At 41.3% G+C, this 13,578-nt stretch overlaps 1 protein-coding gene across 1 annotated transcript; it reads right to left on the bottom strand.

Annotated features, from left to right (window-relative positions):
- Nucleotides 1-6,350: 6,350 nt before the first annotated feature.
- Nucleotides 6,351-12,900, bottom strand: LOC110969304 (zinc finger protein 436-like). The gene is made up of 6 exons (XM_022219365.2): nucleotides 12,575-12,900; nucleotides 11,853-11,940; nucleotides 11,628-11,743; nucleotides 10,393-10,628; nucleotides 10,209-10,294; nucleotides 6,351-8,629 (listed from the first exon to the last, which is right to left on the bottom strand). Exons 1-6 carry the CDS (start codon nucleotides 12,774-12,776, stop codon nucleotides 7,402-7,404), a joined length of 1,956 nt encoding a protein of 651 aa, XP_022075057.2. The 5' UTR covers nucleotides 12,777-12,900; the 3' UTR covers nucleotides 6,351-7,401.
- Between the last annotated feature and the right edge of the window lie 678 nt (nucleotides 12,901-13,578).

Consider the following 13,578-nt stretch of genomic DNA (forward strand, 5'->3'; position numbering starts at 1 on the left):
TTCATAGCAATTAACACAGTACATTATCCCTCCCCAGGTAGTTTTACGGCCATTAAGATAGCAAGTCATCCCTTCTCAAGTCATTTTCTGACTATTACCAAAGGGAATCATCACTCTACAGGTAGTTTAAAAACTACCTATAGCTTGAGTCATCCATACCCAGGAAGTTTCACGACCATTAATGCAGTGAGTCACAGCTCCCCAGACAGTTTTAACACTTTGAGTCATCGATCTTCAGGTACTTTCACAGCCAGTTATGTAGTGAGTTATCCTTCTCTGGGTAGTTTCACAACTAATAACTTGACAAGTCATCCCCAGCCCCCAGGTAGTTTCACAGCTAACAATAAAGAGAGTCACATATCCCCAGGCAGTTTCATCTCCATTAACAGAGTGAACTGCCCCTCTCCAGGCACTTTATATCCATGAACACCTTGAGCCATCCATCTTCAGGCAGTTTCACAGCAATTACCTCAGTGACTTATTCACCTTTAGGCAGTTTCAGAACCATTAACGCAGCACGTCATCCCTCCCCAGGTAGTTTCACAATCATGAACACAACGTAAGTTGTCCCAGGCAGTGTATAACCAGTAACACCTTTAGGCATTATTCCACAGGCAGTTTCACAGCAATTAACACAGTAGGATATCCCTCCCGAAGCAGTTTACCCAGACAGTTTCACAACCATTAATATGGTGAGTAATCCCTCCCCAGGCAGTTTTACAATCATTAAAATAGCATGTGATCTTTCCCTGGGTAGTTTCACAGCAATTAACACGGAAACATCCGTCTCCAAGCAGTTTTCTGTAGTTATAATCATCACAAAATAACACATCCTCCCCAAGTAGTTTAAAAACTGCTGACACTTTGAACCGCTGTTCCCCAGACAGTTTCACAGCAAACCGTACACTGACTCACAGACAACTTCACAGCCATCAAGTTAGAGTTATCCCTCCCTATGGAGTTTAAAACACACTCAGTCACACCACAATTAACAATTTAGTTTTACAGCAGTTTCACAGCAATTAACACAGCAAGTCAACCCACACCAGGGAGCTGTTAAAACAATTAAGACCTTGACTCATCCCTCCCCAGGCAGTTTCTAAACCAGCAACATTTCATCATCCCTCTCCCTCTGCTCTTCTCCAGGCCTTTGAGTTTTCCCATAATGGCGCTGAACTCCTCCAGTGACTCATCCAGTCTTCTGCTATTTCGCTGCACATTTTCCCCTTCTGGCACTTTCATTGGCACCGCCTTCACCGCCGCCAGACTGTCGCTGCTCCTGCCTCTGTCTGTCTTCGTCGTCTACCTCGGTTACGGGCGGCGGCAGGGTTTTGTGAGCCACAGCGATGTCTTCACCTACAACATAGAGATCATGCAGCTGATTGGCACGGCAGGTTGGACCGCCCAACCTGCGGTGTCTGCATCTCTACAAGATGATCACGGCGAGTCACTACCTTCTGTTTAGTGTGTTTCCCGGAGAGACGCTGTTCCATGTCCTCACCTGTGGGGAGCGCTACCTGGCGGTGGTTCACCCAGTCACCTACCTGGAGCTGAGGCAGGGGGGCGGAGTCAGGATCAGGAACATCAGCGTTGCCTCCGTTTGGCTGCTGACCTTCAGCTGGAGCGGCGTTGTGGCCTTTACCTACTCACTTATTCTGAGAATCTCCCTGTTGGTCTTTCTAGTCTTTGCCTTAGCTGTGGTCACTAGTGTTGTGACGTTCACGAACGAACTGGTTCTTTTGAACGGCTCGTTAACATGAACGATGGGAACCGAGTCGCAGCTGGGAACCGTTCTTTTTTTCCCCTAGTTACATGGGGAGGAGCGCAGCCCAGCTGTGCGGTGCTTATTAGATATGCAAATAGCGTCACGCCACGTTGTGCATGCTGCCTTCACGTGAGTGCGCCAGTAAAAAAAATAAAACAACAACACAGAAACAGTGAACGCCCCCTGCCTTGGAGAGCAGCAGCAGCAGCAGCAGCAGCAGCGGTCTAAATGAGGAGGAGGAGAGTCCATGGGCGTAACAGACGCGGGGTACGCGTGGAACATGTCCCCCGCACTTTCCACATCTGTCCCCCGCACTTTTTTCAGCCGTTACAACAGCTGAACCCGTTATTAGCATCCAGTAACGTGTTTTCCCGAGCCGTCTGTGAATGCACCATGAGCGCATGCTAACGCAGGTGTTCCGCAGGAGACGTGCTGCTGTGCTGAGCAGTGCTGAACGTGCGTCTGGAGTAATGTTTAGCAAACCAGCCAGAGCCAGCAAGAAGCAAAAAACTTTACAGTTTTTTTCCAAACAAACCGTGTAAGTTGTGTGACCTTGTTGGATGCAAACAATGTTAGACTTGTTAGCTAAATGATGACAAGGTAAAACGTGGCAATATATCAATATGTTAAGCTAGTTAACAATAATTTAAATGTTGTTGCCTCTGTTACATTACTGCTAATTAGTTTATTCTTGGAATAAACCCAGTCCTCTTTCATTTCTGGGCAGAAGATGTGCTCACAATTGCTCTCCATGTGTTTAAGTCTTTTGGTCCCAAAAGAGGAGAGTCAGGGAGGAGAAAAAAGAATAGGCTATCTATGGTATAAATTTACAACTATTTTTAACTCCTTCTCTTTCTAATTCTATCTCAGAATTTTGATTTTTAGATTTTTTAATGATTATTTCTATAACAAAGAGCAGAGTCAGGCAGGAGATGGACCAGAGGCGGCGGCCAGCAGTAATGTTGACCATGCAGGGTCTGCAGAGGTGAAAAAAATATATAAGTGGCTGAGAAAAAAATATGTATCTATGGGTTAAAGTGATTTTGAGGTTAAATTCTACTGCAGTTTTTACTCTTCCTAATGCTATTTCAGAATTTTTCTTACCACATTTTTTATGTTTATTGCCATAACAGAAAGAGCAGAGTCAGGGAGGAGATGGATCAGAGGCCAGCAGCAGGGACAAGGATGTAGGGTCTTTACAGGTAAGGAGAGATTATAACTTCCTGAAAATAAGATATCTATTGCAGGGAGAAACCAGGCAGTACTGATCATTTCATGTTCAGTGTTTGGCACCTTTGGCTACTCGTCCAGTAGATGTTCAAGGGACATTGTTGTCAACTCAACTAGAGTTTGGCCACTAAAACTTTAGATTTTATAGTTTAAAGTTTTATACTTAATAGTTTAAAGAACTAGCCTCGTTGGTCCCCTGGTATTGTACTGTGGCTGTTAGGGATTATGTGGTTCTTTAGCCACTAAGGACGGTGCAATTAAATGTAAGAGAATGATAAATTGCTCTGAAAAATTTGTCCCCCTCACTTCTGAGATGGTGGTTACGCCCATGGGAGAGTCAGTCCGTCGTCATTGACAAAATGAGCCAATTAAGGAAACGAAGCAGCATTTGGATGCACTTTTCTCTCGTGGCAGACAGTAAGGGTAAATGCAGTATTTGTCAAAAAAATATTTCTAAGTCAGGCTCCACAAATAATTTGCACAGACACCTGAAAACTCAACATTCAACAGTAAAAGTGGCAGACTTTAAAATCTAATCCACACGTGTCAAATAAGGTTATAATCAATATTTCAGAATAATTCAAACTCATATTGGTGGTATATCTAAAGTCATTCCTCCCAGTGATTATTTTCAAGATTAAATGAGTTAAGGCCAGACTGGCTTTTTAAAATTTAATAAATATAAAAATGAGCCAAATGAGCCAGTTTTTTGAACGGCTCTTTGAAAGGAACGGCTCACCAAGATCCAGCTCCCCTCAAAGAGCCATAAATCCCATCTCTAGTGGTCACTTTCTGCAGTGTTGCTGTTCTCCATGTTCTGAATCGTCCAGGGCCACAGGAAGGGGGCGGGGCCAGGGAGCGGGTCGACCAATCAAAGCTGAGGGCCTTCCATAGCGTTCTGGCCATAACGGGAATGCTGTGGGTGTTTTTTTGGCGTTTCTCGCGAGTACAATTCTGAGCTTCTCCTCGCTGGCCGACGGCGTGTTGTGTGCGATGTTTCTATCCGCAAACTGGTTCAGTCTTCCCAGCAGCTTCGTGCTACCGCTGCTGTTCCTGCAGCGAGCAGGAAAAGTGATGTTTCAGTGTTTCAGGTGAACACAAAAATAAAAACGTTTCAATCGCCGCCCACAAAAATCATCAATTAATTACAAAAAAAAAAAAACCTGGGATATTCTCTGAGACTTAAATGATAAATTTGCCCCAAAAAATTCTGCATTTATGAGAAATAACTAACTTAAGGTCACGAGAAAACACACTCAGGTTTTCACTGAGATTAAGGCAGTAAAGTTGTAAAAAACAACAATCTGTGAGCTTAAGTCTTAACACAAAAACTCATAAAAAATTATGAGAAAAAAAATTTATATTCTCTGAGAATAAAGCCTTAAAGTGAACCCTTCAAAACAAGATGAAACGAAATAGGAGCACATTTTTAACAAAAAACTCCTCAGAGATTAAAGTCATGATACCCAAACATATTTTCTGAGATCAAATAGTAAATTTCAGAGAAAAAAGTTTTAAATGTATGAGAAATAACTGAGAAAATGAACCTTACAAAACAATAAACTAAAAAACAAACAAAAACCAAATAGCATGTGATTTTAAAGTTGTATGTTTAGGAGACGAAAACTCGGGCATTTTCTGAGACTAAAGTTTTACTAAATTTATTGAGGTCAAATTCACAAGAAAAAAAATTCTGACAAAAGTTTCACATTTAAGAAGAAAAACCCACAAAATCACAAAGAAAGACTTCGATGTTCTCTGAGATTAAAGTTAGAAACTTTCAACAAAAAAAGAGACGACAAGAAAAAATGTGGAAACTCGAGATTTTTTGGAGAAATATTTACAAATTTACAAAAACAGAAAAGCTAAGATTTTTTATGAAATTAAATAAAATATCACTAAGACTAAAAACAAACAAATACATTTTTTTAAAAAGTGAATATAAGTTTTAAATTTGGAAAAAAAATCTCAATTTGTATTTTATTTCATTAATTTCATTTTCAATTTGTTTTAATTTGGTTGCATTTGGTTCACACACACATCTACACACACGAGAAAACTAATATATTACATTAATGCCTGGTTTGATGTTTAAAATGGCAAATATTCATGGAGTTGCAGTATGATAATCCATATTGTGAAGTTGCTGTAGATGATGTGACGTTATTGTGCTTTACTAAAGGAATAAATGTTGTGATGTTTCAGATATTTGTGTGTTTGTTTTTCCATGGAGAGCCTCAGCAGAGATTATTGAACTTCTATTCAAATTGTTGCTGCTTTTGAAATCTGGCCTCACTGTGGCACAATCAAAGTTAATCTGTCGATTGTTGCAGTAAAAAACTAAGTGTGTTGCTGTTCGTTCTGTTCTAAGGCGTTTATGGATGAGAAAAAAGTGAAGAGAAACATTTTAATGAAGTTATTAATGCGTTCCCTCTGTTGATGGTTTAGAAGTGCAGTTTTTGTTTGTGGTAATGTGGATTTACTCTAATTACTTTGCAAATCATTAATTTAATTTTAGTCAATGCACTTCAACATGAAACAAGTTGAATATTTAAATTTAAAGTTACTTCTTTTATTACAAGTTTGATGAAATTTTTCGTTTAAATAAGCAAAGGAGGTATTATCTCATTAAATATGAACCAGTGTAAATGTGTTTTAGACGTCTTCTTTCCACCAACAAGCAAAACATCAAAAAACTTGCATCAAGTCTTTACATAATGTTTTTCTTTACCTTATGCAAAATAACTTTGGTTCTAAAAACTGGTTTCTTGCTCAGAGATGGCAGAAAAAGATGCAAATCAGAAGTAATGAAGTGTTTCCAGTCGCTGTCGTCCATTCAAATGAGGAACTAAAGCAGATTCAATGAGAGCTTCATGCAAATCGTTTTGTTCCTGATGTAACCTGCAGAGTTCACTCAAAGTATCAGAGAACGTTCCCACAATGCTGAGAAAACGTTACGGACAAGTTCTAAGACTTTTTAGACTTTCATTTCCAGTAATGTTAGTATGATGGTAATATAATGTTTGAACATCAACATTCAGAGGATGATATTCTATGAGGACAAAGGAGGAACGTTCTCAAACCAACATTCAACAAACATTTTTGGGATGTTCTCAAGGCCTCATGATTTTTTTTAAAGCATTCCTGTAATGTAACATAAAAACAAAGAATTTGAATTAGAGGCAATGCATTTTACAGAACATATTATAGAATCTATATAACGTTCCCACAATGTTCTATGACAACAAAGAAAGGATGTTCTCAAAGCAACATTCAACAAATAAATATTTTCCAAATGTTATCGAGGCCTCAGATGACAGAACGTTTATATTCAGAGCGTTTTATACCACTCCTGTAAAGGTGGAACATTCTGCCTTTATTGCTGAGAGAAAACATTACAGAACGTTCTTTAAAACAATTCCACAGTAACAACAAAAGGAAACATGTTCTCAACGCAACATTTCAAAAAGACATTTGCAAGATGCTATTAAGACCTCAGATGACAGGACGTTCTTTGTAAGACGTTCCTGCACTGCGATAAATTAACAAAGGTGGAACATTCAGCTGCACGGTTCAGAGGATGCTGTTGAGCGAACACACAATAGAACCTATAAAACATTCCAACAATGTTCCACAATGACAATGACAGAAGAATTTTAGGGTTGGGGTTAAGGAAACGTCTTACGGAACGTTCTCTAACGCGTTCCCTCAACAAAAAAGCAGAATGTTCCACCTTTAATTTATCACATCTGAGACCTCAAGAACATCTGAAAAACATTTTCTGAATGTTAGTTTGAGAACATTCCTCTTTTTTTTTACTGTGGAACATTGTGAGAATGTTTTATAGAAGAACTTTCTATACAATTGTCCTCAATAACATCCAGAAAATATCCTTGGAACATTTGGAACTTTATCAAAACACATCAAATCTCGGGAGCGTTTTATAAAAATAAAAGGCCTCGAGAACGTTTTTCCTTTGTCATCATGGAACATAATCTGTGTTCCTGACAACATCCTCTGAAAGTTGACATTAAAAAATTTTAATAGCTTGAACATCAGCGGAAAAGAAAATATTTTTAAAACTTTCTTTGGACATTTTGATTCAAATATTTTCTTTAAACAGTTATTAGGACTTGTAAGGTTAGCTAGGAACGATCCTGATGTTCTCTTTTATAGATGGCAAAGTTTTAATAACTTTTCCTATTTTTTTTCTTATTTTTGCAGAATCCCAGAAGTTCAAATTGAAACTTCTGCTGTAAACTCTTTGTTTTCTACTTGAATCACAGCTCTGATTGATTTCACCGTTAGACACACACTACAGCCAAGATTTTATTACTGGACACGTACAAATTTACAGTCGGAAGAAATACGAAATGAAATGGAGAAAAAGACAATAATTTAACTGTTCACGTCACATTTTCCTCCGCCTGGTGGCTCTTCATGTGCGTTTTCAGACAGTGGCTCTGGGTGAAGGCTTTCTCGCAGATGGTGCATTTATACGGTCTCTCTCCGTTGTGCGTCCTCATGTGGACGGTTAAATATGTTTTACGAGCGCACGCCTTCCCACAAATCCCACACACAAACGGTTTGATGCCCGAGTGGATCGCCACGTGGTTGTCCAGGTTGGTCTTGCGCTTGAAGGACCAGCCACAGTCGGGACAGCGGTACGGTGCCTCCCCAGTGTGAACTCGCATGTGCACAGTCAGCGGCCCTTTGGTGGTGAAGCCACGGCCACATTCGCCGCAGTGGTATGGTTTCTCGTTGGTGTGGGTCCTCATGTGGATCTGCAGCTGCTTGGCGGTCAGGAACATCTTGCAGCAGACGTCGCAGAGGTACGAACGCTCTCGGTTTGTGTGGATCTTCTCATGTTGCCTCAGAGTTCCGGGCAGTTTGAAACACCTCCCGCAGATCTGGCAGCTGTGCGGTCTTTCCCCTGAGTGGGTCATCTTGTGGCGGGATAAAGATCGGTAGTCACTGAGAGATTTACCGCACACGCCGCAGAGGTGCGACTTCCTGTTGCTGTGAGTCCTGAGGTGGGTTTTTAACTGTTTTCCGGCCTGGTGGAGTTTCTGGTGATGCTCCAGTGTCGCCTTCAGAGCAAATGAACGGCGACAAACGCTGCATTCGTGTGGTTTCTGCCCCGAGTGAGCGGCCACATGTTCGTTGAGGCTAAAAGCGCTAAGGAAAGATTCTCCACAGATGTGACAGGCTTCAGTTTTGTGGCGACTTTGAAGATGATCCTTTAAGGTATCCTCAGACTCTGAACGTTCGCCACAAACGCCACAAACCAGATCGTCCTCGTGAGTCCAGGCGTGTTTGACCAGTGACACCTCTGATTGGTGCAGAACTCCACAGACTCTGCAGCAGGAAGCAGCGACATCACAACGTTTGATTTTGCGTTTCTTTGGCTGCAGTTTGGTCTTCTTCAGCTTCTCGTCGCTCTTATCTGGTTTCCAGTTGTCATCACTCTCTTCTTCTCGTTCTTCGTCCTTCTCATCATCATCATCATTATCACTACCTTCTGCTTTACCCTCAGCTGCAGTCGGTTCTTCTTCAGCAGCTTCCTCAGCTTCCACGTCTTGTTGCTGTGAAAGGGTGTTTAATCCGCTGCCTTCGACTTGCTGAACAGGACTGCTGTGGAAACAAAGCAGAAATAAATGGGTTAATGTGTTTAAAGTCTGACGGATAAACGGCAGCTAAAAAAACATGAAACAAATAGTTCAGCAGATTCAGCTGCATAAAACACACAAACTGCTAAAGAGCTGCAACAAGTAACTGATCAGCTAATGGTTACAGCAAGAATATTTTTGACTTTTACATTTGTTCATAATATTGTTGAGTTCTTGCACAATATTTTGCTACCTGATGACCCTTACGATACTTTGGCGTTACCTCACAATATGTGTACATCTCCTTGGCATACGTCGCATTTAACTTCAATACATTTTGCCAAACAACAATAACAAGTTTGCAGTACTTCTACATCTTAAGACTTTTGCATTTCCTCGATATTCTTTTAGGTTACCTTGAAACGTACGCATCCTCTTGCATTACTTTGGACTTCTACCATTTGCATCTCCTTGCATAAACTTTGTGTCTCCTCAATACTTTCTCATTTCCATGCAATATTTTCGCATCCCCTCGCAATAAGTTTGTGCCTGCTCTCAGTACTTTTACATCTGACAAAAGTTTGCACTCTCTTGCAATAAGTTTACACGTCTCCATCATACAATCCATCAGCTTTTCCTGCCAATACTTGTACATCTCCGTGCAATACTTGTGTCTTCTCATAAGTTTCTGTCTCTGCAGTTTCTTAGAAAGAGAATCAAAATCACAGGAAGTTCCAAAAGATGAGAACAGTGAAAAGTGAGGAACTTAGGTTTTTTGTTCAGTGTGTTGATGACCTGGGGCCTCATTTATAAAACACTGCGTAGGATTCATACTAAAGTTTGCGTACGCCGAAAATACGAAAAGGGCGTATGCCCTTCACCCCTGATTTATAAAACTTTGCGTAAGCACAGCTGCATGCAATTTCTTGATAAATCACACACCAGCTGGAAGATTGCACAGGTGGATCCACCTCACATTCCGCCCACAACACACCCACATTTTACCATGAATGGTCTATGCAAAGTAACTCATGAATGTATCTGTATATAAATAAGCTGCTGATCCACGGCATTTCACGCAGCGCTGCTTTGAATATATTGGAGCTTTTGCAGGCTCTTGATAGGGATCTCGATGAGAAGTGCGTTGCTGTAGTCCAGCCTGGAGAAGACAAAGACGTGGACGAGGTTCTCTGCATCAGAAAAGATGAGGGTGGGACGGAGTTTTGACAGTATTTTTGAGGTGGAAAAACAAAGACTTGTAAAGACGTATGATGTGGTTGCTGAATGCCAGGTGGGGGTCCAGTCTCACACTGAGGTAGGTAACTGCTAATGAGATAAGAATATCTTGCTTAGAAATGGTGACGGTGGTTATGGAGGATGACTGGACCTGATGAGGTGCCGACAAGAATGGCTTCAGTTGTGTCTTAGAATCCTTCAAATTCTGGCAGCTGTTGGTCCGTCTGGATTTCCTGAATCAGACTGTACACTCAGAGCCTCATCCTGTGGTTTTAAAGATGACTGGAACCCACTAAAACACCTTTCGGATAAAGTTGGAGCTAATGTTGGACGTCCATAGACTTCTGGCGAAGCGCTCAGTGACTCACCTGGTTTGCTGATTTGGTTCCTCGCATGTCGACGTGACCGAGCTGCTGTTTGGAGTCTGCACAGGAAGAATCGCTTCATCTCCACTCTGATACAAGAAGATATAAGTATCAAAGAGCTAAAAAAAACATCACAATCTTTAAAAAAACAATCAGGAAACATGACCAAAACTACGAACCAAACTACCTTCAGTCGGACGTACAGCGTCGGCGTCTTCCGTCCGATGCAGCCGACGTCGTTGAGGATGTCCTCGGCCGTCAGCGTCTTCACCCTCACAGGCTGTAATCTCCGCCTTCGGTCCGACGTCAGGATGTCGAAAGGTTTGTCAAGCTGAGGGGAGGCGGATCTCAGCAGGTCCAGGAAGTCGGCCTCCTGCAGACCTCGAGGACACTTCAGGTCCAGGATCGGACATTTCTTCAGCGCTGACGAGGAGACAAACCAGCAGAAAGATTAGTTTTTCATTCTTTTTTATGGTTTGAACCAAAACCTTTTGAAGCTGCAGCGGGTCAAAACATAACAATAAACCAACGCAAATACGCCGATCTGCATTAGCACTGTATCCTAGCTGTGTGTCCTTAGCATTAGCCTGAGGTAGCTTGCTAAACCAGACAACACTTTACAACCTTTATCACAACTGCTACAGTTAGTGGTTAGCATCAGGGAGGTGCTTTCGACTTATTGTCATTATCACATGTGATACACCAATTTAATGTGCAATATTTGATTTTCTGCGCAGTATTTATTTTTCTTATGCAATACTATTTTACTGCATAAGTACAATACCCAGTTTAATTTCTTACTTTTCCTATTCTAGTCTTATTTCACCTAACTTAGTTTGATTTTTTACAAATGTGTCATATTCACATCTTAGTGTTTTTTCCATGAAGCGCTGCATTTATTCTACTGAAGTTCTATCTTAGTCTCATTCAATAGTAAATGGGTCAAGTTTGATTGATTGATTGATTGATTGATCTGGTGGAACAATCAGGTGCTGTAGAACAAACACTGAAGTAGCATTTTTACCATGCTTTGAGATATTTGAGAGCTTAAACATCATCATGCAGGTACAGAAAATGTTGCCACGATTTTATGGGTTAGAAAACACAGTGAACCATGGAAATCTTGAATAATTTAAGGAACAGCCGCCAAGAATCGGGAGCCGACTGTGGGATGAACCTCTTCAGTTTTACACGTGCACACGAGCAAACATGCCACCAAAGGGTTTATTATTCCGTTTATGATAAACAAACAAAGGTTAGGCACTGTATCTGGTCCAGATTTGGAACGAGCATGGGGTTGAAAATGCTCACAGGGTTTAAGAGTCAGACTAATTCCTGGATACATTTTCTGTGGGTCAGATGAGGAAGAATCTGAGGTGCCAATGAAATCACAATGTGAGGGATAACCGCCTTAAAAATCACCATTTTTTGAGAGGACGCCGGTGTTGGAGTCATCCAGGATGCAGATCCTGAAGTCGATGTGGTTCAATGGTTCTCTAATCTGAGGTCTGCCGGGTTTCTTTCCGTCGTACTGACATCTGGAGGGTAAAGATGTGTGAAATAAAGAGCAGCTGTGGGTTAGTTAGGCTCGAAATAATTTATAAAGTCAGAATTGTTCATTTTAATATGAGCTGTTTAAGTAGGAACCTTGATGGACCCATCAGGTTGTCACTGGACTCCTCATCTTCAGCCTCCTCTTCCTCAGCAGGGAGGAAGCTCCTGCTGCGCTTCACACCTGGAATCATCAGTCATTATTTACACTTCATATATCTGGAAAAAGGTGGGTTTTATTTTTGAAAATCAGAGAAAATCCTACAGCTAATATTACTAATATTATTATATTGTTATTATTAGTATTGCTTTTGTCACTCCTTGAGGCAGCAGAATATGGTAAGCCTGTCCACGATGTTCAGTTCAAATATACACCCCCGTGCCAAACTCCATTAACAAAAGCTGCAATTCCACATCCCCCTAAAATTAAATTTTACACGCAAGAAAAACAAGATTTTCTTAAAAACATCATTGGTGTATAGCTGTAAATCCAGATTGCATTAAGAGCCGACTGCCGCCGTGTTTAGTGTGCAACTCCCTTAAACTTCCCCCTAGTTTACAATCCAAGTCTGTAACAGGAACACAAAGGCAATGCCAAATTAAAAAAAATCCCAGTAAGCTTCTGGGTCCATTATAGCGAGGCCGAATTAAAGAGTAAGTCGTGTTTATTGATTAATTGCGTTTGGTTTTCTGACACGGTGCGTGAAAATGAGTTGTCAGTCAAATAAACATTTACTTATACAGTATGTCAATGGAGTTCGGTGCGACGGCGCCTAACTAACTGAGCTGGATTTTAAACCATGAAATAATGAACCGACCGGCAGCGCTGAGGGCGACCTGAGGCTGCAGCAGCTCCAGCTGTCTCTTCTGCCGATCGATCTCCTGTCTGAAACCCGAAGCCTCCGCCTCGTATTCGGCTAGGATTCTGTCCAGCGCCGCTAAAATGTCCCGGGAGGCGGCGGAGAGTCTGTCGGTCACAACCCGCCGCAGCGCCGCGGCTTTAGTCAAACCTCCATCCATCACCCAAATCACCTTTAAATATCTAACTTTGATTATTTTAAAGACATTTAAAATGGACTTCCATCACACTGATTGCTACCTTTACTCACTTCCTGCTTAGGTGCGTGCTTAAATGTCATCCGAGTGGAAACCAACACTCGAGACAAAGATTCCGCTTCCTTCTCAACCTTTTCTTCATTTACAGAAGCTTGAGTTTTTGTTTCATCAATTAAAACATCCGCTATGCACACAAATATATGTATATAATTATATAAAAGACATAGAAATAACTTTAAAACAAAACATGTTGCTGGACCACATTGTTTTTATTTTTAAGCTCAGGATGTTGACAGAAAGTGACCAAAAATACTTATGATTGTGGAGCTCAGCCCAGATATATCTAATCGGTACCGATCCACCTCCCGCCCCAGCTCGGTTCCGTCCGCTCCAGGGAGATGATGTTCCACGTCCTAATCGGTCTAAGCCACCAGGGGGCGGCCCTCCTCTTCCTGTCCACTGCCTGGTGGGCAGAGCATGTGTCCCCTCAACAAAGAAGCAGAATGTTCCACCTTACAGGAACGTTAGAAAATGTTCTATACAAACATATTCTGCCATCTGAATCATCTGATCAGGGACCATGCTATTAACATAGAACACATCTGATGTCTTTGCTGTGTTAGAAATGAATTAAAAGTTAAAAGTAGGAACAAATACACAAATTAGTAACTTAATTAGAACAAAAACGCCAGAGGCAATCATGGCACTCAAGACAGATCTTATAAATCATGATTGGCAGGAAGTTTATATGAACGATACCAATCAA

This window comes from Acanthochromis polyacanthus, chromosome 24 (genome assembly GCF_021347895.1).
Source record: "Acanthochromis polyacanthus isolate Apoly-LR-REF ecotype Palm Island chromosome 24, KAUST_Apoly_ChrSc, whole genome shotgun sequence".
Classification (NCBI taxonomy): Eukaryota; Metazoa; Chordata; class Actinopteri; family Pomacentridae; genus Acanthochromis; species Acanthochromis polyacanthus.

Excerpts from the sequence above, each read along its gene's own strand:
- LOC110969304 (XM_022219365.2), bottom strand. The coding sequence starts at position 12,776 with ATGGATGGAGGTTTGACTAAAGCCGCGGCGCTGCGGCGGGTTGTGACC. Across the intron at positions 10,629-11,627 it reads CGGCGTCCTCTCAAAAAATG|CGCTGAAGAAATGTCCGATC; the intron begins GTGATTTTTAAG and ends TCTCCTCGTCAG. Across the intron at positions 8,630-10,208 it reads GAACCAAATCAGCAAACCAG|CAGTCCTGTTCAGCAAGTCG; the intron begins GTGAGTCACTGA and ends TTGTTTCCACAG.